Raw genomic sequence first — 27,855 nt, 5'->3', positions numbered from 1 at the left:
CAAAAAGTCTAGTCCAAATGAGATGAGCACTCTCCGGAGGTGGTTGTCCATTGAAGATTGCCTCATCTTGAACCTCTACACTCAATGTACTCAAAATAATATTAATAGCTTGAGCATTGAGTTGCACGCATATCTCTTCCTCTTTTGATAAATTTTTGTAGTTGCTCCAATCAACTATAGAAAGAGGTATGCTTGCATCCACAATATGCTCAACAAGAGGACTAATATCTCTAAAAGCATTGAGTACATGTATTGACCAAGGTAGAAAGTTTGAACCATCATTTTGGAGAAGCATCGGCTCCAACTCGATAGGCGTCGACATCCTTTTCTCACGGCGGTGAAGCTTTAGGTGAGAACCTCGCTCTGATACCAATTGAAAGGACCTAGGATGCCGCCTAGAGGGGGGTGAATAGGCGTTTCTGAAAATTAACACCTTTAAATGCGGAAACAATTAGAAGGGAGTTTACAAAATGGAAACTCCAAATCAAGAGTACTACCACCCCTCACAAGTTAGCCACAAAGTAAACAAGGTATAAAGGATATATCTAGAAGCTACAACCCTGCAACACCAAGTTAGAACAGAGAATAAATATTTTCAGTGCAGGCAGGAAATACCGGACGTGTCCAGTATGAATACCGGACGTGTCCGGTATACACGATTTCTGCAGATCTGCCCCGAACTTGCTTCTTTCGATTTCTATCTTCAAACCAAACTGCAGGCACCTAGTGGAGATGACAATATATACAGAGAACCTGCAGAACAGCTAGAGCAACACAAATATCAAATGAAATGCGAATTTAGACACGATATTTGTTTTACCGAAGTTCGGACTCATTCGAGTCCTACTCTTCGTTGAGGGGGCTGCGGGCGACCCAGCGAAGGTCAGCCCTAGAGGGTACCACGAAGGTCACTCTAGCCGGAGTCTTTTCCAACTCCTTTTCCTCCTTCCACTAAATGATTCCGAGGCGGCGGAATCGACCGTTACAAACTTTCCGAAGCAACCACAATCTCTCGGTTGCTCTCCGGCGACACCTAGCCGTCTAGGACCGAAGAGTCCAAGAGTAACAAATGCGAATCACGAGATTGACAATATGCACAAGTGCTCAAGTGGTGGCTTGCTCTCTTTTTCAAATTCTCTCTTAACCCACAAATTGATTTTGCAATTTGGATCACACACTCACTAAGAGAGGGTTTAGGAGAGTTGGCAAGGCTCAAAAACGTGTGTCTATCTCAGCAGAATCAGCAGCCTCCAAAGGTGGAGGCTTGGAGGTATTTATAGCCCCCTTGAAAAACTAGCCGTTTTATAGCCGTTGCAATACCGGACACGTCCGGTATGCATACCGAACACGTCCGGTATGACTCACACTGCGCCAACGGTAACTAAGTTACAGTGAAGTTGTGAGGCGTCGGAACTCCCGAAGAACGCCGGGACTTCCGACCATCGGAACTCCTGACCCAAGTCGGAACCCCCGACCCTCAGTAATTTTGAAAAACATGTAACTGAGTTAAAGTTAGTGAGGTGTCGGAACTCCCGACATATGTCGGAACTCCCGACCGTCGGAACTCCCGACTTACGTCGGAACTCCCGACCCTCACGGCTTTTGAAAACTAGCCGTTGGCTTCTGGTCATCCATACCGGACACGTCCGGTATGCATTGTGTCCGGTATGACCAGGACAGTGAACCCTCCAAGTCGGTCGAAGTGCGCCACGTCGGAACTCCCGACCGTCGGAACTCCCGACCTACGTTGGAACTCCCGACTAACCAACCCGAGAACAACAATTTTACAGCTGCTGGACAAATACCGGACACGTCCGGTATGAATACCGGACACGTCCGGTATTGCCAGACCAGCAACAAATCAGTTAGCTCTTTTGTCGCTCAAATTCTCAAAACTCACATGGGTTGGCTTGAGCACTTATGAAACATTATCTATCAACATGATGCATCCCTCTTAATAGTACGGCATACCTATTAAACTCAAGATAAACAGAAATATGAATTTGTACCACTTGAGTTGTTCTTTTGAATTGATGCCGTCCCTTCCAATCTTCATCAAGTAAGGGTGCTAACATGTTGATGTTGATCTTTTCACTTGAGCATAGCCATCTTGAGCATGTGACTTGATTCCATTCATCAAGTTTGAATAATCCCAAATGTATCAAGTCACTTCCATCAAATACTTCATTATAGATTTGATCCTTCACATCAATATGACCATCTAAGCTTGATTAGTACCTCAACTAAATGCAAGTACTTTCTTCTTCACCCTAGCTAGGTTCTTCGGCCGCCAAGCCGTCGCTTGCCCTTCACCCTTGCTTAGTACCTCGAAGCCTTTCCTTGCTATCTTCACCATCTCAAGCCATCAAGTCACATCTTGTGTTGAATCATCCATTCATATGTATTGTTATCTTTTTCATTTTAATTTAGCAAGCTTCAAATATGAGACCATTCCATATGCAATCCCTCATGTCTCATTAACTAATAATCACAAGCTCGCTTTCACATAGTACATGGAAATCCCACAATAAATAAGCCTTCACATGAATTCCATTTGCATTGTTGTCTTGTGCTTGAACTAGATTGTTTATACAACCACACATCATTTTGGCTTTCATTAAGTGCCTGTGAGATAACCTATTACCTGTCCACACTTAGCAAATGGGTTAGTCCTTTAATCACGTTGTCATTCAATCATCCAAAACCCACTAAAGGGCTAGATGCACTTTCAGGGGGCCAGCCGAGGCCGCGCTTGTGCTGGAAGCAGGCGTGGGTGCACCGGGTGCCCCTCCTGCGCTGGAAGCAGAGGGGCGGTGACTCCTGGAGGGCGCCGCTGGGGGCGCCGGGTTGGACGCGCCAGGCGCCGAAGCTGGCGCGCGCGTCCCCTGTGGCGCCGAGGTCGGCATGCCAGGAGTGGAGGCCGCACATGGCAGTGCGGGCGATGGCAGCGCAGGAGCATCGTCCACCGAAGAGACTCCAGCTGCATGTGGCAGTGCGGGATCAACCACCATGGGGGGGCGCACCTGCAAGCAACAGTAGTGGTGTCCGGCCAATAGGCACCGGCAGCACATCAATGGGCTCCAGCAAAAAATCAAACTCATTAGATGAAGGCGCTGATGGCTGCTGCGAGAAGGGGAATGTGGTCTCATCGAACACCACATGCCTAGAGATGATGACACGATTTGTTGAGCGGTCAAGGCAGCGGTATCCCTTGTGATGATCGGAGTAGCCTAGAAAAACGCAAAGAGTGGATCGTGGAGCAAGCTTGTGTGCGGCTGTGGCGGACAAGTTTGGGTAGCAGGTGCAGCCAAACACCCGGAGGTGGGTGTAGGATGGAGGTTGGCCGAACAGGGCCTGGTGGGGGGTGGTGGCGCCCAGGGTCTTAGTAGGCAGACGGTTTAGTAGATGGGTGGCGGTCTGCAGGGCCTCAACCCAATAAGAGGGCGACATGGAGGCCTGGAAGAGGAGCGAGCGAACGATGTTGTTCACGCTCCGGATCATACGCTCGGCACGGCCATTCTGTGCGGATGTATAGGGGCAGGACATGCGAAGGTGAATGCCGTGAGAGCCAAAAAATGTGCGCGAGCTAGAGTTGTCGAACTCTTTGCCATTGTCGCACTGGACGGCTTTGACCGTAGCCCCAAACTGTGTGTGCACAAAGGAGAAGAAGTTAGTGAGAGTCGCAAAAGTGTCGGATTTCAGCCGTAAAGGAAACGTCCATAAATAGTGAGAACAATCATCTAGAATGAGCAAGTAGTATTTATAGCCAGAAACACTAGAAACTGGTGAAGTCCACAAATCACAGTGAATAAGAGCAAAATGGCTAGTAGCTCTAGATGTAGATGACTGAAATGGCAAACGAATATGACGTCCTAGCTGACAAGCATGGCAGATAGACTCGACGTCTTTATTGCTGAAAGGTACAGTGGAGGCGACTCTAGACATGACTTCATGACCGGGATGACCGAGACGACGATGCCACACCGAAGGTGAAGACGTGGCGGCCAGAGCATGGGCAGCAGGAAACCTCAACGGGTATAAGGGCCCGGAACTATTGCACCTGACGATCACCCTCCGAGATGCCAGATCCTTCACAGAGCAACCAGCGGGATCAAATTCAATCGAACAGTTATTATCTGAGGTAAACTGGCGTACAGAAATGAGATTCTTAATAAGTTTAGGTGAAACCAAGACATTATTAAGAGACAAAGAGCCTGAAAGATGAGCTGAGCCAGTGGCCGTGACAGGAAGCAAGGATCCGTCACCGACAATAATATTCGAAGGAAAGGGATACCGCGGTAAAGAAGAATGTGTGAGGATGCTGGAATCAGAAGACATGTGGGAGGTAGCACCTGAGTCGAGGTACCAGTCGTTGCTCTGCGGCTGGTTGAGTGTCATGGTGCTGAACGTCGACGCGAGGGACTGCTGATCCCACGAGGATGGCAGCCCGGTTGGGGGGCCGGAGAAGCCAGGAGGTGGCGCCATCTGGTAGGGTGCCTGCTGCTGTGCCTGGGCCCAGGCAGCCTGCTGCTGCGCATGCAGCCAGGCGGCTTGCTGTTGCGCCTGCTGCTGCGCAAGGTGAGCCTGGGGAAGGGGCGGTCCGCTGGGCGGCGGAGCCACAGGGCGAAGGGGTACACCAGGGCGGGCCGGTCCCGGGCCGGGGTACATGTGGATGGTCCCCGTCCAAGGATTCCAGAAGGACGGCCAGGCTCCAGGAGGAGTGTCGCCGGCTCCCTTGGGGCCGGAAGCGCCGCTGGATGTGTCGCTGTTGGTGCCCTTGGAGTCACCCTTGTGACCGCCTTTGTTGCAGCGGCCTTGGCCGCCGCGACGGCCACGGTCCTCCCAACGCCGGTCGCCCCCGCCTTTGCCGCCACCTCCAGAGTTGTTGCGGCCACTGCTGGGAGGATGGGGCACAGGTGGCCGCGGGGGCTGCTGGGCCCTGGAAGTGTCGCCGTGGAGGGCCGTGGGCGGTGTCGAGGAGGGCAGCGTCATCTCCTCGAGAAGCAGATCGTCTCGTGCCTCGAGGAAGGAGCGAAGAGGCCGGTTACGACGGATGTCGCGACCGACGGCGGCGAACTTCTCGTTGAGGCCGCCGACGAGGGTGAGGACGAGCAGCTTGTCGTCGATCGGCGTACCAAGGTCAGCGAGGTCATCAGCCATCGTCTTCAGGCGCTTGCAGTAGTCCGTGACACTCAGGTCCCCTTGCTTGAAGTTACGGAACTGAGCGTTGAGGAGGATGGTGCGCGTCTCCTTGTTTCCAAGGAACTGGGTCTCGATGGCAACCCATGTCGCGCGAGCAGAGGCGCCCTTGTCGCCGCGGGTCATGACGATGTCGACGAGCTCGTTGGCAATGGTGCCGTAGAGCCACGAGCGGACGACGCAGTCCATGCGAATCCAATCAGCATGGGGGAGGACAGGGGGCTCACGAAGTACATGATCCTGCAGCGAGTATTTGCCGACGGTAAGGAGAAATTGCTCGCGCCAACGAGCGTAGTTACCGGCGGCGGAGTCGAGGACGACGGGGACGAGAAGGCGGATGTTCTGGACGGCGACCGCCTGGGCATGCAGATGCAGGAGTGTTTGCGCCTCGTGCATAAGCAGGGCGCGGTGGGCATCCAGTGCTGGAGATTCATCGTCGTCCTCGAGCGCGTCTTCTTCGTCGGAGGGGAGAGGCGCCTCCTTGCGCGCGGCCGCAGCACGCTGCAGGGCGGCCCGGATGCGCGCATCGGCCTCGTCTCGTTCCCGCTGGGCTGCAGCGGCCTCCTCCTCGGCAGCTGCAGCGCGGGCTAGAGCAGCGTCGCGCGCCGTCTTGCGGGCAGCACGCTGGCGCTCAGCCTCCGTGGCGTGAGTGGCGTCGGTGCCGGCGTCCGATCCAGCCATAAGGACTGCGGCGCAGGAACGGAGACGCGTCGCGCGGAGAGCAGCGCCGGGTATGGCGCGCTAGGCGGAAGAAAAAAAATCGGGATGTACCCGGACTCTTGATACCATGTAAGTAGGGCCTTGTTTAGATGCCACCAAAATTCCAAGTTTTTTCACTCTCTCTCCATCACATCAATTTTTAGTCGCTTGCATGGAGTATTAAATGTAGGTAAAAAAATAACTAATTACACAATTTAGTTGGAAATCACGAGATGAATCTTTTGAGCCTAGTTGGTCCACGATTGGACAATATTTCTCAAATAAGACGAAAGTGGTACTATTCATCGGTTTGAAATTTTTTTCAGCATCTAAACGAGGCCTAGATTAGATTGTGTGGAATTCTTAGATGAATAGGAAAGGCCCAGAGGGCAGTACATATAGGCGCCTCCCTGGCTAACTATGGAAGCCTAGAATCAGGGGAGGTGGCTATCTTGGGCAGCAATCCTGGGGATGCTACCGATCCTATTCTGAGGGCAGGGCTGACTCAGCCGTCCAAGCCTGGCGTGACAGGCCACGCCAGACATACACACACACGTACATCATATATATCTAACACTCATTCCAAAACAGAGCAGTACAAATAAAGAGGTGAGGAAACCGTGCCTACAATTTGTAGAGCAAAGAAAGAAAGGAATTAATAGTTCAGAGATAATAGAACCAAATTTAGATAGTTGGCTGTTTGCGCTCACCAGCATGAGCGATGGCCATAAAGAATCGATTGTGGCGATGATCAGCCAGTATATAACAACGGATTTAGCCCCCACAAAGAAATCTCAAGTGTAACGACTTTGAACAAACATGAATAACCACAGCCTGCTTTGACTTCAAACACATAATACGATTTTATTATCCCGAAAGAGTTGGATCAAATGCCCCTAACTGATAAGCTTCACATTGTTATATAATCTTTGAATTCCATTCTGTTTAAATACCCTGCAGTCTTTATCTTCTATGTTTCCGAAGAGAACTTCCTTTGACCCCAGGAAACATGGTTGGAAGGTATCGGTTTTCTTGATTGATTATTAATAGCCTGTATCTATGCAGCGGTCTGCAAGCTTCGGTATAAAAAGAAACAGTGCATGTAACACGGACCATTATAAGGGGGAAAAAATCCTTAAGACTCAACATGTTGAGTAAAAATTCTAAGACTTTGAAGATATATACCCTTATCAACAGTGTTACTTGACAACATTAAAATGTACCTATATGTTCAGGCATCATAAGTAACAAATCCCATAGATTACAAAGCGTTCTCACTACAGAAATGTATGACCATGAAAAGATATGTGAAATGTGCAAAATGACATTCACCTAAACATTTGAAAGAATATGAAAACACAAAAGAATCATGATAGCTTTGTTACCAAGAGAAGTTCATGAATGAAGTTTTTGCGGCAGGTTAAGGGCTAACCTTTACTGCCATGCAGTCGCTGGATCCATCGTCCTTTTGTCCTATAAACATCAACCTCTCATTGCTTTTCAGGTTCAAATAATCAACGTAAGCACAATAATACAATGACAATGAGATGGTTAGGCATGCAAAAGCTCTCATGTACCAAAGAACTGCTAGACTCTTGATTTGCAATAATACTGATGGATGAAGTATTATAACAAAAGCACAAATTCTGGATTTGAAAAAGCTACCAGACCACTGGTAGTTGGCAGTACCCATGTACTTATTCATAGCTGGTTACCGCAAAATAACTATTTCCAAGAGGTGCTGAGCTGGGATTTTTGTAAACAAAAATAGAAGAACAGTAAGCTGTTGTGGTTCGGTATGATTTTCCGATATTATGGCACCTAATGGCAGTGCCCATCTAGCAGGGAATGAAATAATATTGCATTGATGGTTTATTTTTGGGAAAATAATTAACCTGAAACCTATAAAACATTAATGCAAGTCTGAAATAAAGGAACTGGTGTGGTTGTTTTACCTTTATACTCAGAAGTTGCAAGGAGGCATATCCTTTTCAGTTTGCTTTAGGCAGCCATATAATATTTTGTTGCCATTGCTAATTATGAGGAGCGAACAGCATAGTCAAGGTCTATGATAGGTAGAGAATGAAACACATTCAGAAGAAGATTCATGGTGCTAGCGAGGCATGAGACATTTATCCAAATTTTCCGGAATCTGACCTTTCATGGCCTAATCCAACAGGGGAAATCATATACAAATACAAATAGAACAAAAGGGATGGTGTGAAATAAACAGGACCTGCAAAGCAGCGTGTATGTCTCCATGAAGAAAGATGAACCCCAGGCTGAGATCCCTTGATTGGATAACAATTTTCGGGCATTCACTGTCCAATGACGTGATTGTGAAGTAACATCCTTTAGCAACATGGTCAGGTTTCAAATAAGCTAAAAAATCCTCAGGAAAGCAGACCCTGTAACATAGGTTACCTTGAGGGTATTTCAATGAACACATGGTGGGCGCCGTCGATGTGGGTCTCCGAGTGGCCCAGATGGCTGGTGCAGCGTCGGGTCTGAGCGACATCTTGGCCTCGACGCGGGAGGACCCGAGTGCGGAGCGGACGTGGTCGCCGAAGAAGCCGTGGAGGAGTGGCCCAGATGGCTGGTGCAGCGGCGTCTTGGCCTTGGCGCGGGAGGACCCGAGTTTGGAGCGGACGTAGTCGCCGAAGAAGCCGAGGAGGAAGACACGGCGGAGGAGCTGGTTTGGCCGAAGAAGCCACCGGCCATGGAGATTAGACCGGATTTGGTCCCGGCCATCGCGGGCGCCGACGCCGCTGCTGGAAAGGGCCGGTGGGGCCACGACAGCTTTGGGGCGGGAGAAAACCTGCCTACCGTCGTGGCGGCGGCGGCGGCGGTGCTCCGATGGGGTCGCGTCGCAGGCGGCGGAGGTTGCAGGAGCGCCGGGTTTCGTCGCTGCCGTCGCCGCTGCGGCGTTTTTTTTTTTATTATTATTCTGGGACACTAAAATAGAACAGTCAGAACCCCGCGCTTCGCACATAAGCTGCACAAGCAGAGTAGGCGGTGTTAAGTTGCCCTTCTCAATTTTAGTCGCGGCCATCAAATGACACGTAAAGTATTAAATATAGACTAATTATAAAACTAATTACATAATTTACAACTAATTTATGAGACGAATCTTTTAAACCTAATTAGTTCATGATTTGACAATGTGGTGCTACAGTAACATATGTTAATGATGGATTAATTAGGCTTAAAAAATCCGTCTCGTGGAGTACCGACGGATTATGTAATTTATTTTTTTATTAGTATCCAAACACCCAATAAAACATCCTCCCGACATACCTCCTAAATTTTAGTCAATGGATCCAAACACCACCTAAAAGCGACGATCAAAATAAGCTAGTCTGCTTCAGCTTCTGCTTTTAGTATAAATAGGAGTTGTGAGATTAAGTGTGACCAGAATAAACTACTGAAAAGCGTAATGTCTGGCTGTTGATTTCAGCTTATTTTGACCTAAGCTACTTATATATTTGACCTAAGCTGCTTATAAGTTATACCAGACAACCCGCTGCAAGAGTGATAGGTGCGTATGGATTCATTTTGGTTTGGATGTAGCGACAGAAGCATAAAAATTTTGTAAATGACCGACCATTCAGCAGTGGTTCTGAAATCGTAAAGGACAATGAACCATCGCCCTGTTCGTTTGGGCTTATTTGATTTATAAGTCGTATTTTTTTAGCCAATGAACAGTATTTTTCTCTCACACCAAATCAACCAACGGTACTTTCAGTTATGACTTATCAGTCAAACAAGCTTAAACGAACAGGGCGCATGTATGTGTGCATATTGCAACAAAATTATGTGTTTTTACACATAGAGGCAGCACTGCAATAGTAGATGGGTGGGGGAAGCCGAGTGTTACTGTGTAGCTACAGTATGTTCACCGAAAAACAAACGGCTTGTTCGGGAGGCCGTAAACGATCGTGGATTATTTACTGCTGGCTGGTTTGGTATGAGAGAAAAACATTGTTCCCGGCTAGAAATTTACGATCGTTTACGAGCAAGCGAACAGGCTGAAAGATCTTTATAGATTACAGCGGAACAACAAAATAAGTACTCCCTCTATTGCAAATTATAAATATTTTAGGTTTTTTAGATACATTACTTTTACTACTCTCTCTATTTTTTTATTATGTTATATTACCTACCGGCTGTGGTCTTGGGACTAAGGACCCAACCCAGTCGCAACACCGGCGTCTCCCCTTATTTCCTGGTTTTTGGCTCCGAGGCTATATTACCTGCTGATGTCGCTTTCCAAGCACCCAGGGTGGAGCACTACGATGAAAAGAACTCCGACCAAGCCCGGCTTGTTGATGTGGATCGCTTAGAAGAAGAGCGTCTGGTCACATGTGTTCGGACGGCCAAATATCTAGAAGGCCTGCGAAGGTAATGTCCAAGATTGGTTCTTCGTGGTCGGCGACCTAGTTCTCCGCAGAAAACATAAAACTGATGGGATGCACAAGCTTTCATCGCCCTAGGAAGGCCCATACATCGTTAAGCCGGTCACCCGACCCGGGTCTTACAGACTGTGCGATCTGGATGAAGTAGAAGTCCCCAACTCCTGGCACATCGACCTACTTAGATGTTTCTATCCTTGAAACATTTCATACAAAGATATGTACCCTTTATGTTTCAGTATTAAATAAAGTTTTCGCCATGATGTTTCTCTATACTGTTCTCTCCATTATTATTCTCCAAACGACTTTCCTCCATGTATACCATCTTAAAGATGACATATGCTTTCGTCTCAGCGGCTCCCCAAATAGTATAGAGTATGCACTGAATCAAACATTCGTATCTTTGACCAATGATTTTAAAATTACATAGATTCATGTCATATGATTTATGTTTTTAGTTTCACTACGAGAAATACTTCCATAATATATAATTTATATGTTGTGAAGCTATAATAATTTTTTAAAATGGTTGGCCAAAGATAATACATAATATTTGATTTAGGAGAAAGTTAACGTGACATTAAAAAACAATGGAAGGAATTTATATGTAGATATAGTGTATATATAGGTACATAGCAAAAACTATGTATATAAAAAAAATAAAATGTCTTATAATTGAAAATGAAGGGAGTAGGAAATACCAACAACTTTGTATAATCATTTAAAAAAAATATCTCCACACATATTTACCAATGACATATATCATTACCAACGTAAGAATATTGTAAGGATCAAATGACCTCAAAATGGCAAAGCGAGCAGACGGTGACGGAGGGAACACTCAGTCTGAGCAACGGCGGCAGCCACTAGTGTTTGGCCCGTTTGGTTCCATTCTAGAGACTAATTTTTAGTCCGTCACTACGATGCTTGACACTAATTTAGAGTATTAAATATAGACTAATTATAAAAACTAATTACATATATGTGGACTAATTTACGAGATGAATCTATTAAACATAATTAGTCTATAATTTGATAATGTTGTACTACAGTAAACATGCGCTAATGATAGATTAATTAGGTTTAAGAGATTCGTCTCGCAAATTAGTCTTCATCTATGCAATTGGTTTTATAATTAGTTCATTTTAGTCCTCCTAATTAGCATCTGAACCTCCGATGTGACAGAGACTAATTAGTCCCTGGATCCAAACACCCTCTTACAGGAGATGGTCGCACGTGCGAGGGCCGACCACTAGGCCTGCGCGAGTAGAGGCAAGGACATGGATGTGTGGAAGCTGGGCAGAGATGAGGACGCAAACATGTGGAAGTCGGGTAGAGATAAGGATGCGGGTGCGAGGAAGTCGGGTGAAGACGAGGACCCAAGCGGGAGAAAGCTGGGCGGAGAATGAAGACGAAGGGGAGGAACACATTTGTATGACATGTTGGCCCGTAGCTGACGGGGTTAACTAATCTGCTACCACTGGCGGAGCCAAGGGGGGGCTGGCAGGGGCCATGCCCCCCCCCCCCCCCCAATGTTTCACAACAACAAAAATTAGTAGTATGACTTAATATTTTTTATTTATATTAAGAGGGAGATTATATAAAATTCTTGTCATATATACCTATTAATATCTTCTAGATAATATAATCATACAAAACACAACTAGATAATAAAATTATCGCAATAAAAAAGACCGAGCCGGCCCCCCTAAGTATAATTCCTGACGGCCGGCCCCCCCTGAGTATAAATCTTGGTTCCGCCACTGTCTGCTACATGGTTTTGTCCTACCTCTCTAAGCAAACACAAAAGCAGAGCCACTATATCGTCCTACCGACCAAACGCTAGAATGGAATCACCCGCTCCCAGGACCAGGAATGGAGACCGTTCCATTCTACCTTGCTCTACAACCAAATACACCCTTTCAGTTTGAATTTTAGATTTTGTGGTAGTGTTCATCATTAGATGCACTGTGGATGTGCAAAAGTTTTTTTTCGATAACTTCTTATTATATTTTTGAATAATATTTTCATGGTTGCATCGAAAATGGTTTGCACTTAATATTTTGCCAGGAAAGAAGCCTACAAGCCGTTTTCCATCACAGAAGAGAAGAAGGAAACAACCATGCCGTTCAATCTATTCACAACTTCATAAGCTGGTTTTTATCGGGTTTTCCCAAAGTCATGTTTCTCGTTTCAGACTCCTAATTGAACGTTCTATATGTATTTTTTTATCATCTCGATGAGAGGAACGTAATTTTGTAGCCCGTTGTGTATTTTGGCAAACCAGCAAAGCAAAACCATTTTTCTACTAAAAATTATGAAATCATCCCCCTTTCTCCATATTTTCCTGACAATATTAAGACCACGAAGGTTGTAATGTATGATGTCATGGACGATTGTGCTAAATGTATTTCCAGTATTTTTTTTGTCATATGTATTGCCATGCTTTACTGTGTTGCCTTGCCTAAACGTTATACCCTGGTTGAAAAATACGGGTATAATAAATCTACTTAAACCGAGAAAGTGCAATATGTCAACCGTGGAACTTATGGCTACAACTGTTTGTTTGAAAACAAAATATATATGTTTTGCTCATTAACGACTACCACAATAGATGAACTACCACATGTAGACGAAAGAAAAACACACCAGAAACCATGAGCGGCTAATGGCAATGACGGAGCCAGAATTTTTTTTTAGCTGGGGCGAACTCTATACACAAGCTACATCCTAATCAAAAGCACCAAACAGAACAATGCTTAGGGAAAGTGCCACACAATCATTAATCACGCTTACCCAAAAGCAGCGCTTCCTAGTGAAGCTGCTCCTCTCCTCCCTCCATCGCAGGCTCGCAACAGAGCTGCCAAAGCAGTAGCAGTTGAGCAGCTCCTGCCTCCTAGAGTCTTGGCCGGCCAGTGGGAGGCGGGCGGGGGCCGCAGAGGGCGGTCGGGGGGCGAGCTGGCAACACCGACGGCCAATGTGGAGCGGCGGGAGGCGGCAGGCGATCTGGCGACCGCGCGATGGTCCGCACTCGGCAGTCGGCGCGGAGGTGGAGCCGCAGTGGCCGGCGGGCATTTGGGCAGCGACCAGCTCCTCGCGAGCTTGGCTGCAGCTGCAGGTCACAATTGGGGGATTTGGAATTTGGGAACGAATCCAACGGTTAGGGAAGGAGTGTGCTTGTGTGAGATGGTGGGCTTTCAAGGGCCTCTCACGGTCTCACATCTGTTGGGCTGAACAAAGTAAATAAAAGGCCCATTCTGTGCTCGTTTATCCTCTCACCTCTGCTTTCTTCTTCCACGCTCGAGCGGCGCAGGTCACTGCATCCTGCTCGTGCTCGCCACCGGTGTTAAGGAAGAAGGGGTCCGGGGGTCATGGACGAGCTCGCCAGTAGCTGGGGCGGCCGCCCCACCCCGCCGCTAGGGTGGCTCCGCCATTGGCTAATGGTGACACCGCACAAGTCTACGGAACTGACGATGCATCAAGCTCGAGCTGTGCCCGCAGGTTGCCTGGGGCCGTAGCCGCCGTGCCCGTACTGGGGAGGAGCAGGGTTAGCCATAGGCGGCGGCGGGTAGGGCGGCGGAGGATACGGCTGCGCCCACTGCGGCTGTCCCATCGCGACGCCCAGCTCGACGAACTGGCCCGGCGCCGGCTCGTCCGTCCGCTGGAAGTTGACGTAGGCCGTTATGGCGTACCCGGTGGCGACGGCGGACAAGACGGACTAATGAAACACCGGCATTCTCTCTCTCTTTCTCTCAGAGCACGTTTAGTTCCTGGATTTAGGAGTGGCCAAATAATTAATACGTTACTGTAGTGTTTCGTTTGTATTTGTGAGTTATTGTCCAAACATTGACTAATTAGGCTCAAAAGATTCGACTCGTAAAGTACAACCAAACTGTGCAATTAGTTTTTAATTTCGTCTGCATTTAGTACTCTATACATGTACTGTAAATTTGATGTGACGAGAATCTTCTTTTTATATAGTGCCAAATTCGAAGTCCGGTGAAAACTAAACATGGCCTCAGACTGTCTCGCATGCTGCAGCATGCATGCACTGCACCACTGTCCTCTCTCTCTCCCTCTCTCACGCTGCATGCAGTCGACGGGGCGTGGCAGCACGGGAAAAAAAATTCGGTAGGGACGGTCCTCACCAAAAGACAGTGGATGTGCAGCTGACGTGTGGATCATGGAGCATCTGATTTACCATCCGTCCAGTTAGAATGATACGGTATGTCACGTATCAGCCAAACAATCCGCACAACGTGTCCTCATAAAGGTGGTCCTCACACAATTTTTTTCCCAGCACGGCGCAGCAGCAGGGCAGAAGGGCTAGTGGCGCGGTCAGCGAGGGCATCTTCGTTTGCGGCGCGGCTCACGTGCGCAGCTGCTCAGCTCGGCTGGACGCGTGACTCGACGGAAGGCAAGGCAGTAGCGCCAGCGGCAGCGACACAGCATGGCCGCTGGCCGCTGCACAGGCACCGAGCGCACACGACCTCAGCGGCCGAGTGATGATGCTCTCGGGCGCGCTAAGCACAGCGAGGAGACGGACGCGGCAGCAGAGCGAGCAGGGCGCTCAGCAATGGCGCGGGGGCAGCCGGCGACGACTCGGGCGCGGTGACCGCGGCCCGAACGGCCGGAAACCGAGCGCAGGGGCTGTTTTCCAAACCTGTGTTTACGTTTTACAGAGTGGCAACAAGGTCCAACCTGTTGAATATTTAGTCAATTTATAACTTATATTAATCCATAAATACGACTTAAACAATAGTAACAGTACAACTAACCATACTGTAACAGCACCACTACTGCAGATAGTATTTAACAGTGCAGCAACCAAGTGCGCTAAAACCGCTAACAGAATAGCATATGAACAATAGCGCACAGTGAGATTAGATTTATACCCTAGGGTGGGACTGCCGGTACCCGCGGACAGTGAGCCACCATCTTCTCCGTCGTTGGTGTTGGTGCGGCCACCAGTCCTCCTCGTGTCCACCATGTTGCAGAGGAGGTCGTGCCGGGAGACTCCTGCAGGTGCGGTGTCGGAGCAGTGGCACGGGAAGCTCCTGCAGGTGCGGTGTCGCAGCAGTAGCACGGGAAGCTCCTGTAGGTGCGGCGTCGGAGCAGTAGAACAAGACTCTCCCGTCAGGAAGCAGAAACCCCCGAATAGGAAACTGCAGACGGGGCAGCAGTCGCACCGGGAAGCCGGCGCTCCCCAAAAACTTGATTCCCCGCCTACCCATGCAGGTACGCTTGACGGGGAAAGTTTCGGAGGCCTGCTACCGAAGCTCCCTGTGCGCGCAGGGAACTCCGGTCGGAGATGCAGACGAACAGCTCAGCGCTCAGATGTTGCGGAGAGGAGGAAGAGGAAGAGTCGGGTCTCGCACACCTGGAACAGGGGCGCCCTCCCCTCATTATAACCGCGCAATTCCCCATCTGTCCGTTAGGCCCTGTCGGAGGAATGAACCTAGACAGGGTGGTTGTGCGTTGGGAGTTAGCTGCGGCGGCTAGGGTTTTGGTTGGGGCAAGCGACAAAACCAGGCCAAAACAAGCCAGGCCCACGGCCTCGGCCCGTCGCGTCGCGCGCGCGCGCGGGCGGCTCGGCTCGGCGGCGGCGGCGCGCGCGTGTGGCCTCCCGGTTCTCCCTCTCAACTTGTCTATGTGAGAGTCCTAAGACTCACTATTTAAGTTGATAACATTTTTAGTGAATTTTCCATATGGTACTAATCACTTTTCCACTTAACAATAATTGTGGGCCTTTGAAGTTTATTTGATTAATTAGAATAAATAATGGGCCTGGCCCAAATTAATCTAACAATCCCCACCAAACTTCAGAAGTCCACAGTTAAAGTCTTCAGATCTGAGCTTGTTTGATATACCAGTGTTTCGATGGAGACTGTTAAGTTGAACATCCATCTAGAAAAGAAGTTTACACTCATTTACAACTGACCAATGGACTATGCCTTGAATTGACAGTTTTGTGCAAAGTGAGGCTCACTCGATTCCTTTACTGATACTAGGCTGCCTGTAGCATCCCCTCTGGTTGGAGCATATAAGTCATACTTTTGGCCTATTCATGAGTATCTAGAGATCACCCAAATCTCATAGATTGCGACTAGCAATCGAACTCACATAGGTGTGTTCCTTTAAGATGCCCTGTAGGCCGACATCTTTGCTTCTCATTAAGCCACTCGGATCACATTGAGGTATTTATCATCCTGCCATACAGATAGGAAGAGAAGTGCATTACTCAAGAGATTGACCTTTATTAAAAAGGGTCTCTTCCCTCAGTCTACCCATAGCTTGTTTCACCATCCTAATTCACGGGATCTCCGATCACATAGGACAGGTTGCCACCACGATAGAACTTCATGTGGGTCTCAGTCCCATCTCACTCGATGCACTATCTATCACATTACGCGATAGTCCCTTAGTAAATTGATCTGTCAGATTTTTAAACGTATGGACATAGTCCAATGCTATTACTCCGGAGTTTCTCAATTTTCTGACAGATTTTAACCGCCGCTTTACATGCCTAGTGGTCTTCATGTTGTCCTTTAAACTGTTTATCTTGATAATTACTGTTTGGTTATCACAGTTCATAGAAATTGTGGGTACAGGTTTTTCAACCACCGGCAAATCCATAAGGAGCTCACGGAGCCATTCAGCCTCAACAGTAGCGGTATCAAGTGCTGCAAGTTCTACTTCCATTGTTGACCTTGTTAAGATGGTCTGCTTGCAAGACTTCCAGGAAACAGCGCCACCTCCAAGTGTGAAAGTATATCCACTTGTGGCTTTTAACTCATCAGCATCAGATATCCAATTTGCATCACAATAGCCCTCGAGTACCTTCGGGTACCCCGTATAGTGAATGCCAAAGCTCGACGTTCCCTTTAGATAGCGCAATATTCTTTCAAGAGCACGCCAGTGATCATCTCCCGGATTTGAAACAAACCGGCTTAATTTGCTCACAGCAAATAAGATGTCAGGCCTCGTTGCACTAGCCAAGTACATTAGCGAGCCGATGATTTGGGAGTATCTCAACTAATCCCTCATTATTCTTCGGTTCTTTCTCAGGATCACGCTTGGATCATAGGGAGTGGACACGGGCTTGCAGTCACTATAACCAAAGCGACTCAGTACCTTTTCCACATAGTGAGTTTGTACAAGTGTTACCCCACCATTTTCTCCCCTTAGAAGTTTGATGTTTAGTATCACATCAGCCACTCCCAAATCCTTCATGTCAAAGCTCTTTGACAGAAAGTCCTTGACTTCCTCAATCACATTGAGGCTTGTCCCAAAGATTAGTATGTCATCCACATACAAGCATAGGATTACTCCTTCTCCCCCACCATAGCGGTAGTACACACATTTGTCGACTTCATTCGCAACAAAACCAGCAGATGTCATAGTTTTATCAAACTTTTCATGCCATTGCTTAGGTGCTTGTTTTAGGCCATACAAAGACTTCAATAATTTACACACCTTTCCTTCTTGACCTTCTACTACGAAGCCATCAGGCTGATCCATGTAGATCTCCTCATCTAGCTCCCCATTTAGGAAAGCCGTCTTAACATCCATCTGATGAATGAAAAGACCATGAGACGCAGCCAGGGCAAGTAGTACTCGGATTGTGGTCAATCGGGCCACTGGTGAATAAGTATCAAAGAAGTCCTCGCCTTCTTTCTGGGTATAACCCTTAGCCACAAGCCTTGCCTTGTACTTTTCAATCGTACCATCAGGCCTAAGCTTTTTCTTGAACACCCATTTACATCCTACAGGCTTGCACCCATAAGGACGATCAACAATCTCCCAAGTTCCATTGGTCATAATTGAATCCATCTCACTTCGCACTGCTTCCTTCTAGTAGTCAGCGTCGGGAGAGGAAAATGCCTCAGCAATGGTGCTTGGAGTGTCATCCACGAGGTATATAGTGAAATCATCACCAAAAGACTTTACAGTCCTCTGTCTCTTACTCTTTCGAGTAGCTCCACTATTATCCTCCTCTGGATTCTCAACACATGTTTGTTCAAGATGTTCTGTTGACGCCACGGGGGAATCAACAGGTTTTTGACTAGATGTGCTAGGTTCATTTCCTCTCATAGGAAATTCATTCTCAAAGAATGTAGCATCTCTGGACTCAATCACTGCACCAACACGCATGTCAGGTACTCCAGAGCTTACAACTAGGAATCTATAGCCGACGCTGTGTAAAGCGTAACCGAGGAACACACAATCTATAGTTTTTGATCCAAGTTTGCGCTTTTTGACGATTGGCACATTCACCTTGGCCAAGCATCCCCAAGTGCGTAGGTATGAGAGAGTCAACATTTTCTTTTCCCATTCCTCGAATGGTGTTACTTCTTTATTCTTTGTAGGAACTCTATTCAGGACATGACATGCCGTCAATATAGCCTCACCCCACCATTCGTTGGAAAGTCCCGCAGTGTCTAACATGGCGTTAACCAAATTAGTTAGAGTGCGATTCTTTCGTTCGGCAATCCCATTGGATTGGGGGGAGTATGGAGGCGTCCTCTCATGAATAATTCCATGTTCCTCGCAGAATGAATCAAACTCATGTGAAAAGTATTCTCCCCCACGGTCAGACCTCAACCGTTTGATTTTTCTTTCCAATTGGTTCTCTACTTCAGCTTTATAGATTTTAAAATAATGCATTGCTTCATCCTTTGTTTTTAGCAAGTACACATAGCAAAATCTAGTGCTATCATCAATAAGAGTCATGAAATATTTCTTTCCTCCTTTGGTCAATACACCATTCATCTCGCACAGATCAGAATGAATGAGATCTAGCGGTGCCAAATTTCTCGCCTCTTTCACAACCTTGTGAGGCTTGCGAGGTTGCTTCGCTTGAACACAAGCATGGCACTTAGACCCTTTGACCAGATCGATTTTAGGGATTAATTTTAAACTAGCTAAGCGCGTCATACAACCATCATTGATGTGACAGAGTCGGGAATGCCAAACATTAGACTCATTATCATTTCTCACATGGTTCACAATTTTATCACAAGAATCCATCAAAGAGAAGCGGAACAAGCCTCCGCTTTCATAGCCTTTTCCAACAAAGGTTCCATACTTGGATACAACACATTTATTGGACTCAAATACAAGTCTAAAGCCATCTCTACATAATAGAGATCCACTAACGAGATTCTTCTTGATGGAGGGGACATGCTGCACGTTCTTTAGCTGCACGATCTTTCCTGAAGTAAACTTCAGATTGATCGTACCAACACCAAGTACAGCAGCATGCGTACCGTTTCCCATCAGCAAGGAGCAACCTCTTTGTTCCTAATAAGAAGAAAACAAAGAAACATCAGAACAAACATGAATGTTAGCACCCGTGTCAACCCACCACTCAGGCGAGAGACAAACTGAAAAAAACTGTAGGTAGATGATTACCATACCCAGATCCTCTAGATTCGCTAACAACCATGTTTGCGGACTTCTTCTGCTTGTCCTTGCGGTCAGGGCACTCTTTTGCCCAATGGTCAGATGCACCGCAGACAAAGCAAAGGCCCTTTTCTTTTTCCTTGCCCTTCTTAAAAGTTGCAGCTTTAGGCTTGACTACAGGCCTGTTTTTCTTCTTCCTCTGTGCGGCATGAAAGTTCTTCTTTTGCACCAGATTGGCGCTAGAACTTTCCTCATGCGCTTTCTTGCCATGAGTGTCCTTTGCCCTAGCATTCTCCTCCACACTAAGAGTAGCAATGAGATCAGTCACACTGAACACTTGCCTCCTGTGCTTTAGAGTAGTGGCAAAGCTCGACCAAGTAGGTGGCAGCTTAGCGATGATACCGCCGGCCACAAACTTGTCAGGCAACTCACACTCATTATTCTGGAGTTCCTTTGCCAGCATCTGTATCTCATGAGCCTGCTCTACTACAGATCGGTCATCGACCATCTTTTAGTCATAGAACTTCTCCATGATGTACAATTCAGTGCTAGCATCGGCAACACCGAACTTGGCCTCAAGTGCATCCCACATGTCCTTGCCAGTGTCCATATCCATGTACACTTGCACCATGGTTTCAGCTAATATGCTGATGAGACCCCCCTTGAACAAGTTATCTGCCTCATTGAACTTAATCTCCTCCTCGTGAGAGAAAGGAGGTTCAATGCGCTTTCCCTTGATCACGTGCTCACAACGCATACTAGTGAACCACAGCTTGGAGCGGACACGCCACACTTTATAGTTGGATCTATCATCTTTCAATGGTGGTGGTTTTAGTGACGCAGCAAAACTAGCAGCCAAAAATGACCTATCAAGTTTTTGGATTGTTGAACATTTGGTCAATTTACGACTTATATTAATCCATAAATACGACTTAAACAATAGTAACAGTACCACTAACCATACTGTAACAGCACCACTACTGTAGATAGTATTTAACAGTGTAGCAACCAAGTGCGCTAAAACCACTAACAGAATAGCATATGAACAATAGCGCACAGTGGGATTAGATTTATACCCTAGGGTGGGACTGCCGGTACCCGCGGACAGTGAGCCACCATCTTCTCCGTCGTTGGTGTTGGTGCGGCTACCAGTCCTCCTCGTGTCCACCATGTTGCAGAGGAGGTCGCGCCGGGAGACTCCTGCAGGTGCGGTGTCGGAGCAGTGGGCGTCGGAGCAGTAGAACGAGACTCTCCCGTCAGGAAGCAGAAGCCCCCGAATAGGAAACTGCAGACGGGGCAGCAGTCGCACCGGGAAGCCGGCGCTCCCCAAAAACTTGATTCCCCGCCTACCCGTGCAGGTACGCTTGACGGGGGAAGTTCCGGAGGCCTGCTACCGAAGCTCCCTGTGCGCGCAGGGAACTCCGGTCGGAGATGCAGACGAACAGCTCAGCGCTCAGATGTTGCGGAGAGGAGGAAGAGGAAGAGTCGGGTCTCGCACACCTGGAACAGGGGCGCCCTCCCCTCATTATAGCCGCGCAATTCCCCATCTGTCCGTTAGGCCCTGTCGGGGGAATGAACCTGGACAGGGTGGTTGGGCGTTGGCCCACGGCCACGGCCACGGCGCGTCGCGCGCGCGCGCGGGCGGGCGGGCGGCGCGCGCGTGTGGCCTCCCGGTTCTCCCTCTCAACTTATCTATGTGAGAGTCCTAAGACTCACTATTTAAGTTGATAACCTTTTTAGTGAATTTCCCATATGGTACTAATCACTTTTCCACTTAACAATAATTGTGGACCTTTGAAGTTTATTTGATTAATTAGAATAAATAATGGGCCTGACCCAAATTAATCTAACACAACCAACACACAAGGACACGAGCAGGCATATAGGGCTACAATCGTTGCTAAAGGCTCATTCCACTTTGATCATTAAACATTATTTAATTACCTTTTTACTAAAAAATCAAGTTTAAAAGGGTTTGACCTCTTTATTGTTATCATGGCATGTGTTGCATTTTTTATCTTTAGTTAAAATTAACTTAGCCCATGCTTAGTTAGGTTCACATGCTACATTATTCTATTTAATAATTTGTCCCTGTTTTAACTTATTTTCAAATTCTTTTCTACACTAATCTTGCTCTGATTTATTATTAGCAAGTTAACAATGCATGAGTAGTGGTAAAGGCCTTACGTAACACCTGGGGTGTTACATCGTACAGCTTGCACATCGTTCCATCTAGCCTGAAAGAATTGACGCTGCTAGGCGGTAACATGAACACAATGCAAGTTATATCTTTCCTTTGCCACCCTTGCTGTTTTCTGCGATTGGTTCAGAGCTACGAATTTCACAGATGCATTTCATAAATTTTTGCAATCTGTTTAGATCTCAGGAATTTCTTAAGATGCATGCATTCCTAACATAATTTTCTCATTGGTGTAATGGTGAGGTGTGTTGTTTGCTATACAATATTTTTAAAACTTATTTATTCCATCGTTAATAAATTCTTTTTAAGCCATTGCCGATGGATTGCTTGCTCATTCCATCGCTACTGAATTCTTTCTTACCAGCTTCTGCCACTTTGGGAACATTTGGCCTCTTTTTGGAGAAAATAGCTGTGCTTTGTTGTATGGATCCAGTATTTTTTTTTTGTCTATTTCGTTTTTTCTATGATTAAGTGACTATGCTGATCGTGTGAAACCTAGTGGAAAAGCTCATGGTCCGTTGTGATCAGTGAGGGCCTTATATCTCTGTTTGTAATAGGTTGAAAAGTACTACTACTACAACTACTAAAGAAGAAGAAGAATGGTATCTTTGGCGTCACTTGCTAGTTGCTACTACAGTGCGTCGAGGAGTCGTAGCCGGTAAGAAAAAAAATAGTACTCTCAGTTCCGAATGAGAAGGCGTTTTGTCTTTTATAGATGCATTGTTTTTATTATGTGTCTAGACATAATACATATCTAAATATATAGCAAAAGTCATATATCTGAAAAGGACAAAAACATCTTATAATTTAGAACGTAGTAGTTTTTGCTAGCTTCTACTTCACCTCGAGATTAGATATAAAAAGAAATCGTTGCTATAGTGTAGCTACATGAGCTGCAACAGGCCGCCCAAGTGACGCCAACTCGAGTCAGTTTCGTTGAAGCCCAAGCGATAGCCGCCCCGCCCCCGCCTCCACCACCGCTGGTCCTCCTCTCTTTCCCCTCCAGCGTCTCATCGGAGCTAGAGGGAGTGGGGATCCATTATTTTAATAAATTTTCTAGTAGATCATGTTCTTTAGGGTTATGGTCTTTCAATGGCAAGTTTTTTGGTACTGGGATTTATCTTCTCCTCCTCCTCCCCTCCCCTGGCGACGGCGAGGGGACATGGTGGATACGTTTTCTCCATGGTGGCTCTATTGAAAATGAGGGTGACATCGGTGTCAGCAACTTCCTCGGCATGACGACACAAAGACTTGGTTTTCCGAACGGCGACATCAAGGCAAAGATGATGTCGCTGCCATGGAATAGTTTTCTCCACTCTCAAACCAAACACACTCTTACAATACCAACTTAGAGCATCTCCAAGAGTTTCTAATAAAACCTCACAATATAGGATTTTTTTGGCAACAATGAAAAAACCCATCTCCAACGGTTCCCAATACCACCTCAATCTTTCCACGCTTGGAAAAAATAGATTGATGGCACGGATATATCCGCGTGTCAACCACGTGCTTATCCACCAACCAATCTAAAGGTGGACGGGCGTGGGAAAAAATAAAGAGTATAAAAGGGTTCTTGATGCAAATGTACTAGAGATAAATAATATATAGAAGTGGTTAGTATAATTTAGAAATGGTATAGAATTACCGATGTAAGTATAATTTAGAAATAGTATAGAATTACCAATGTAAATTGTTGGAAACTCTTGGAGATGCTTTTGGTAGGCTTTTACCAGATGATTTTTTTTTCAAAGTCGCCTTTTCTTGAATCAGACTGGCATTCTAATAATTGAATCTATTTATTAGTTTCTTATTGATTTCTTTCATTGCCATGCTCAATTTTGATTTTGATAAGACTCAATGAAAAAATTTGTAGGTCTAACTCATAGATGAAACGATTTTATTTTTAAGAAAAGTTCCGTAGCAAGGCGCAAGATATGCTTAGTACATGGACAAAAGAAAAGCACAAAAGGTGGAAACCATGACCAGCCGCTAATGGTGGTGACACCGCGCAACTCCACGGAACGGAACTGACGATGCATCCAGCTCAAGCTGTGCCCGCAGGTTGCTTGGGGCCGTAGCCGCCGAGCCCGTACTGGGGAGGAGCAGGGTAAGCCATAGGCGGCGGGTAGGGCGGCGGAGGATACGGCTGCGCCCACTGCGGCTGTCCCATCGCGACGCCCGGCGCGACGAACTGGCCCGGAGCCGGCTCGTCCGTCCGCTGGAAGTAGACGTAGGCCGCGATGGCGCACCCGGTGGCGACGGCGGACAAGACGGACGCCGTCGCGAAGACGCCGCTCTTGAGCACGGTGCAGCCGTAGTAGTAGCGGCGGCCGTAGCGCCGGTCCCGCCTGCTCGTCGAGAGGTCCCGCGTCCCGCCACGGTTCATCGCCGCGCCGTACAGGAACATCACCGCCGCCACCGCCACCACCACCCTGACGAGGAGGCATGGATATATGACGACCAATCACAACCAAGACGTCTAGCAACACGCGATTGAGCGGCGGCGGCGGCGCGCAGAACGGCGAGTTCACGGCATGCGGTGGCTGGATCTAGGCGCGTACGTACCAGGCGATGGTGGACAGCTTGACGGCGACGGCGCGCCTGCGGCCGGTCGCGGGCGCGTCGCGTCGGAGACATCCGCTGGCCGCGGTGGCGATGGCGAGCCCCGTCAGCGCGAGCAGCGCCGCGGCGACGCCGCAGCCGAGCGCCGGCGTGCGCCGGTACACGCAGCGCTGCCCGTCGAAGCCTACGAAAACCTGCGCGGCCGATCGATCGATGGATCGAAGTCGAACCGGGTACGAACTGTGAGCCCGCTGCACAACTCAAATTCGAAGAGCAGGGATGAGGCGGATGGAGATGGAGTGCGTAGCTTGCCTTGGACTTGGTGCTCTCGGCGACGAACCCCAAGGCGGCCGCGGCGAGGCCGAGCACGGCCACCGCAGCGCTCACCAACACCACGCGTTTCTGCATCCTGCGATGTCACACCGCTCTGCCTCTCCAACAACTAATGGAGAATTAAAGACAACCGGAGGCCGCCAAATATCTGTTCAGCTAATCAGTTGCTACTCGACCACTATGTGAGCCGGATTAGCAAGTCAAATGGAGAATTAAATCTGACAAGATAGATTAGCCGTGTGGCCAACACAACACGGCAAAACATAAAGGATCCGTACAATATATGCAGCTAAGCTAACCATGCGAGAGCGAGAATAGGCGTTGGTCAACGTCAATGGTCCGGAAATTTCTTTGATATTTCCCGGTTCCTATCAGTTTGACTAAGGGCGGCCAAGATTCTTGAGCGATCGAGCTGGGCTGCGACTGGACACGATCTGTCACTGTCAGTTTCACGAGATTTCCTTTTTTTTTCTCGAAACAACTGACAAAACAGGGGGCGTTTTCGTTTTTTAATAACCACATGCCTTGGCCACAAGCTAGAGACCTAATCCTTTAAATTTTAAAACCAGACAAGGTCTACGCGGGCAGAACATCTCTGTCTCTCTAATCGTACTCGTATTGCACATCGTTCTTTCTAGGCTGAAAGAAGTTGATGCTGCTAGGTGGTAACATGAACACAATGCAAGTTATTTCTACCCTTTGCCACCCTTGCATTTTCTGCGATTGGTTCAGAGCTACGAATTTCACAGATGCAATTCAGTTTTTTTTTTACAATCTATTTGGAACTCAGGAATTTCTTAAGATGCATGCATTCCTCACGTAAATAGTAAAATTTTTCATTTGTGTAACGCTGAGGTGTGTTGTTTGCTAGCATTGTTGAACTACAATATGTTTAAAACTTCGTTGCAATAAGCGTCCATATGCATCGCTGACGCAGAGACCATAATGCTTATTTATGCCATCATTAATAAATTCTTTTTAAGGCATTGCAGATGGAATTTTTGCTTATTATTCCATCGTAACTAAATTCTGTCCCGCCTCTCTGTTATTTTGGGAACATTTGGCCTCTCTTTGGAGCAAATAGCTGTGCTTTGTTCTATGGACCCAGTAACTTTTTTATTTTTTGTCTTTGGCTATGATTGTGCTGATCGTGTGAAAACCTAGTGGAAAATCTCATCGTTCGCTGTGATCAGTGACATTGAGGGCCTTTGAATCTATTTGTAATGATGTTAGAAAAGTAATAATAATAATAATAAGAGAGAGAATAAAGGTTTGGCGTAGCTTGCTACTTAAGTGCGTGGAGGAGACATAGCCAATAAAACCAAAAGTAGTAGTTGTTGCTAGTAGCTTCTAGTTTATTTTGATTTTTGATGTTAGAGATAATTTTTTTATGAGGAGAAGAGTTAAAAATTATTTGCTATTGTGTAGCTACATTTTTTTTATAGTGTAGCTTTATTTTGAGTGGTTTTAGGGCATGATTGGTTGCAAGCCAATTTTTGCCAAGCCAAAATATGGGCAAGTTTAAGAAATTTGGCAGTCAATTGGTTTGGTGCCAAAATTTTGGCAATACCTTCCAAAAAGTTGGCAAAACAAGATCTTTCTCTCTTGTAGCAAACCAAGTGCCAATATTGGTTGACTTACCAAAATATTGGTTGCCCTAATATTGGTGTGAATACATTTTGGCTTGCCCTAAAATTGGCATGACAAAAATTGGCTTGGGACTAATCAGGTGCTTATAGTGTAGCTACATGAGCTGCAACATGGTAGAGCTCCATCGAATTGGGCCTAACAAACACAACAGCTATATGGAGTTACGTCTAATTCAGCAGTGGGCCAAACTAGGCTAACCGACCTCGGGCCTCGGCCTGTGTAAATGTATACAAGCCCACAAATGGAACAGGCCTCTCGAGGGAACGGGGCCGCATGAGATCCGGACTCGTTGGTTCTAGCACTAGTACTAGTCATTTTTTGCTAAAAAAAAACTAGTACAGTAGTACTAGTCATTTCGGACCCAGCCGGCCTCGAGCTTCCTCTTCCCTATCTTGAGCCGTTTATGGAGTGATGACACAACAGGATCCGAGGCAAGGAGTGGTGGCATGTTGCCTCGTTTGCCCGATGCTGGTGGATGGAATCCGCCATGGTGGCAGGGCGGTGCAAGCCGACGTGTGCGGGTAGAGGCAGCGCGGATCTGCAACCGGTAAGGCCCTCTACAGTGTGAGCGGTGCACGATACTGTTCATGTATGCCAGCTCACAGTAATGCTTGGTTGAGTTTGGGGCTGCAGCGTGTAAAAGTGATGCCAGAAAAAGTAGCGTGTTCTTTATCTTCTATCAATGTCCTCTACAGTGTGGAGTGACGCCTTAAAAAAACCAAAGCTAGTGTTGGTTCCTTATCTTTCTTCCCGTAGTGCAGTCTCTCTCTCTTTCTTCCATTAAAAAACGGAGATAGCACCAGTGCAACTACATTCACCGCTCCCCTCTTTTCTCGTGCTGGCATCGGTAGTTGCAGTGTGCTGAGTGGTGCTTTTATCTTTCTCTCTCTGTTTTAGGCACCACTCTAGCCGCACACTGTGGAAGGCCTAAGGTGAAGAGGGCAGCTAGTGCCGCCAATGCCTACATTGCACGGTTGTGATTGAGGGACTTGGTGAGATGAACAGGTTGTTATCGTGTCATGTAGCAATGCAAAGTAGCAACAACTTGATTAAGGACTGGCTTGAGATAATCTCATTCGTTAGACAAGTTACTAGGCGTATATTTATCCATTGTAACAAGATGAGATCAATCTTCTAGTTGACTCAGGACAGGTACGTTGTTGTGCCGGCAAGCCTAACGCCCGGACGTATGGCCCTAGGCCTACGGACGGACGCGGCTTTCGTTCGACGCAACCTCCGCGCCCCCTCACGTAGGCTGCACTAGCGCAATAGGAGAGCGCCCGCCCACCGCGCCCACGTCACCATGCGCATGCACCCCTGCTCCCAAACCGCGACGTATACAACCCCCTCCGCCCAACGTCCATCCCACTCCGGAGGCAGCGTCCGTCCATACGG

At 47.3% G+C, this 27,855-nt stretch overlaps 3 protein-coding genes across 3 annotated transcripts; all 3 read right to left on the bottom strand.

Moving 5' to 3' along the window:
* Positions 1–3,913: 3,913 nt before the first annotated feature.
* LOC136474194 (uncharacterized) lies at positions 3,914–5,954 on the bottom strand. Its single transcript, XM_066471793.1, has 2 exons — positions 4,353–5,954; positions 3,914–4,089 (listed from the first exon to the last, which is right to left on the bottom strand). The coding sequence occupies exons 1-2, from the start codon at positions 5,878–5,880 to the stop codon at positions 4,052–4,054; spliced, it is 1,566 nt and encodes a 521-aa protein (XP_066327890.1). The 5' UTR covers positions 5,881–5,954; the 3' UTR covers positions 3,914–4,051.
* A 13,360-nt stretch (positions 5,955–19,314) lies between these two features.
* LOC136474193 (uncharacterized) lies at positions 19,315–20,516 on the bottom strand. Its single transcript, XM_066471792.1, has 2 exons — positions 19,730–20,516; positions 19,315–19,613 (listed from the first exon to the last, which is right to left on the bottom strand). Exons 1-2 carry the CDS (start codon positions 20,221–20,223, stop codon positions 19,589–19,591), a joined length of 519 nt encoding a protein of 172 aa, XP_066327889.1. The 5' UTR covers positions 20,224–20,516; the 3' UTR covers positions 19,315–19,588.
* A 3,282-nt stretch (positions 20,517–23,798) lies between these two features.
* LOC136474192 (uncharacterized) lies at positions 23,799–25,050 on the bottom strand. The gene is made up of 3 exons (XM_066471791.1): positions 24,790–25,050; positions 24,481–24,671; positions 23,799–24,347 (listed from the first exon to the last, which is right to left on the bottom strand). The coding sequence occupies exons 1-3, from the start codon at positions 24,883–24,885 to the stop codon at positions 23,960–23,962; spliced, it is 675 nt and encodes a 224-aa protein (XP_066327888.1). The 5' UTR covers positions 24,886–25,050; the 3' UTR covers positions 23,799–23,959.
* Positions 25,051–27,855: the final 2,805 nt, after the last annotated feature.

This window comes from Miscanthus floridulus, chromosome 8 (genome assembly GCF_019320115.1).
Source record: "Miscanthus floridulus cultivar M001 chromosome 8, ASM1932011v1, whole genome shotgun sequence".
Taxonomy (NCBI): Eukaryota; Viridiplantae; Streptophyta; class Magnoliopsida; order Poales; family Poaceae; genus Miscanthus; species Miscanthus floridulus.
This window is presented reverse-complemented; position numbering and strand designations above follow the sequence as displayed.

Excerpts from the sequence above, each read along its gene's own strand:
- LOC136474194 (XM_066471793.1), bottom strand. The coding sequence starts at position 5,880 with ATGGCTGGATCGGACGCCGGCACCGACGCCACTCACGCCACGGAGGCT. Across the intron at positions 4,090-4,352 it reads CGACTGGTACCTCGACTCAG|GATCTGGCATCTCGGAGGGT; the intron begins GTGCTACCTCCC and ends TGCTCTGTGAAG.
- LOC136474193 (XM_066471792.1), bottom strand. The coding sequence starts at position 20,223 with ATGGTCGATGACCGATCTGTAGTAGAGCAGGCTCATGAGATACAGATG. Across the intron at positions 19,614-19,729 it reads AGCGAATCTAGAGGATCTGG|GAACAAAGAGGTTGCTCCTT; the intron begins GTATGGTAATCA and ends TCTTCTTATTAG.
- LOC136474192 (XM_066471791.1), bottom strand. The coding sequence starts at position 24,885 with ATGCAGAAACGCGTGGTGTTGGTGAGCGCTGCGGTGGCCGTGCTCGGC. Across the intron at positions 24,672-24,789 it reads CCGAGAGCACCAAGTCCAAG|GTTTTCGTAGGCTTCGACGG; the intron begins GCAAGCTACGCA and ends TCGGCCGCGCAG. Across the intron at positions 24,348-24,480 it reads AAGCTGTCCACCATCGCCTG|GGTGGTGGTGGCGGTGGCGG; the intron begins GTACGTACGCGC and ends CCTCCTCGTCAG.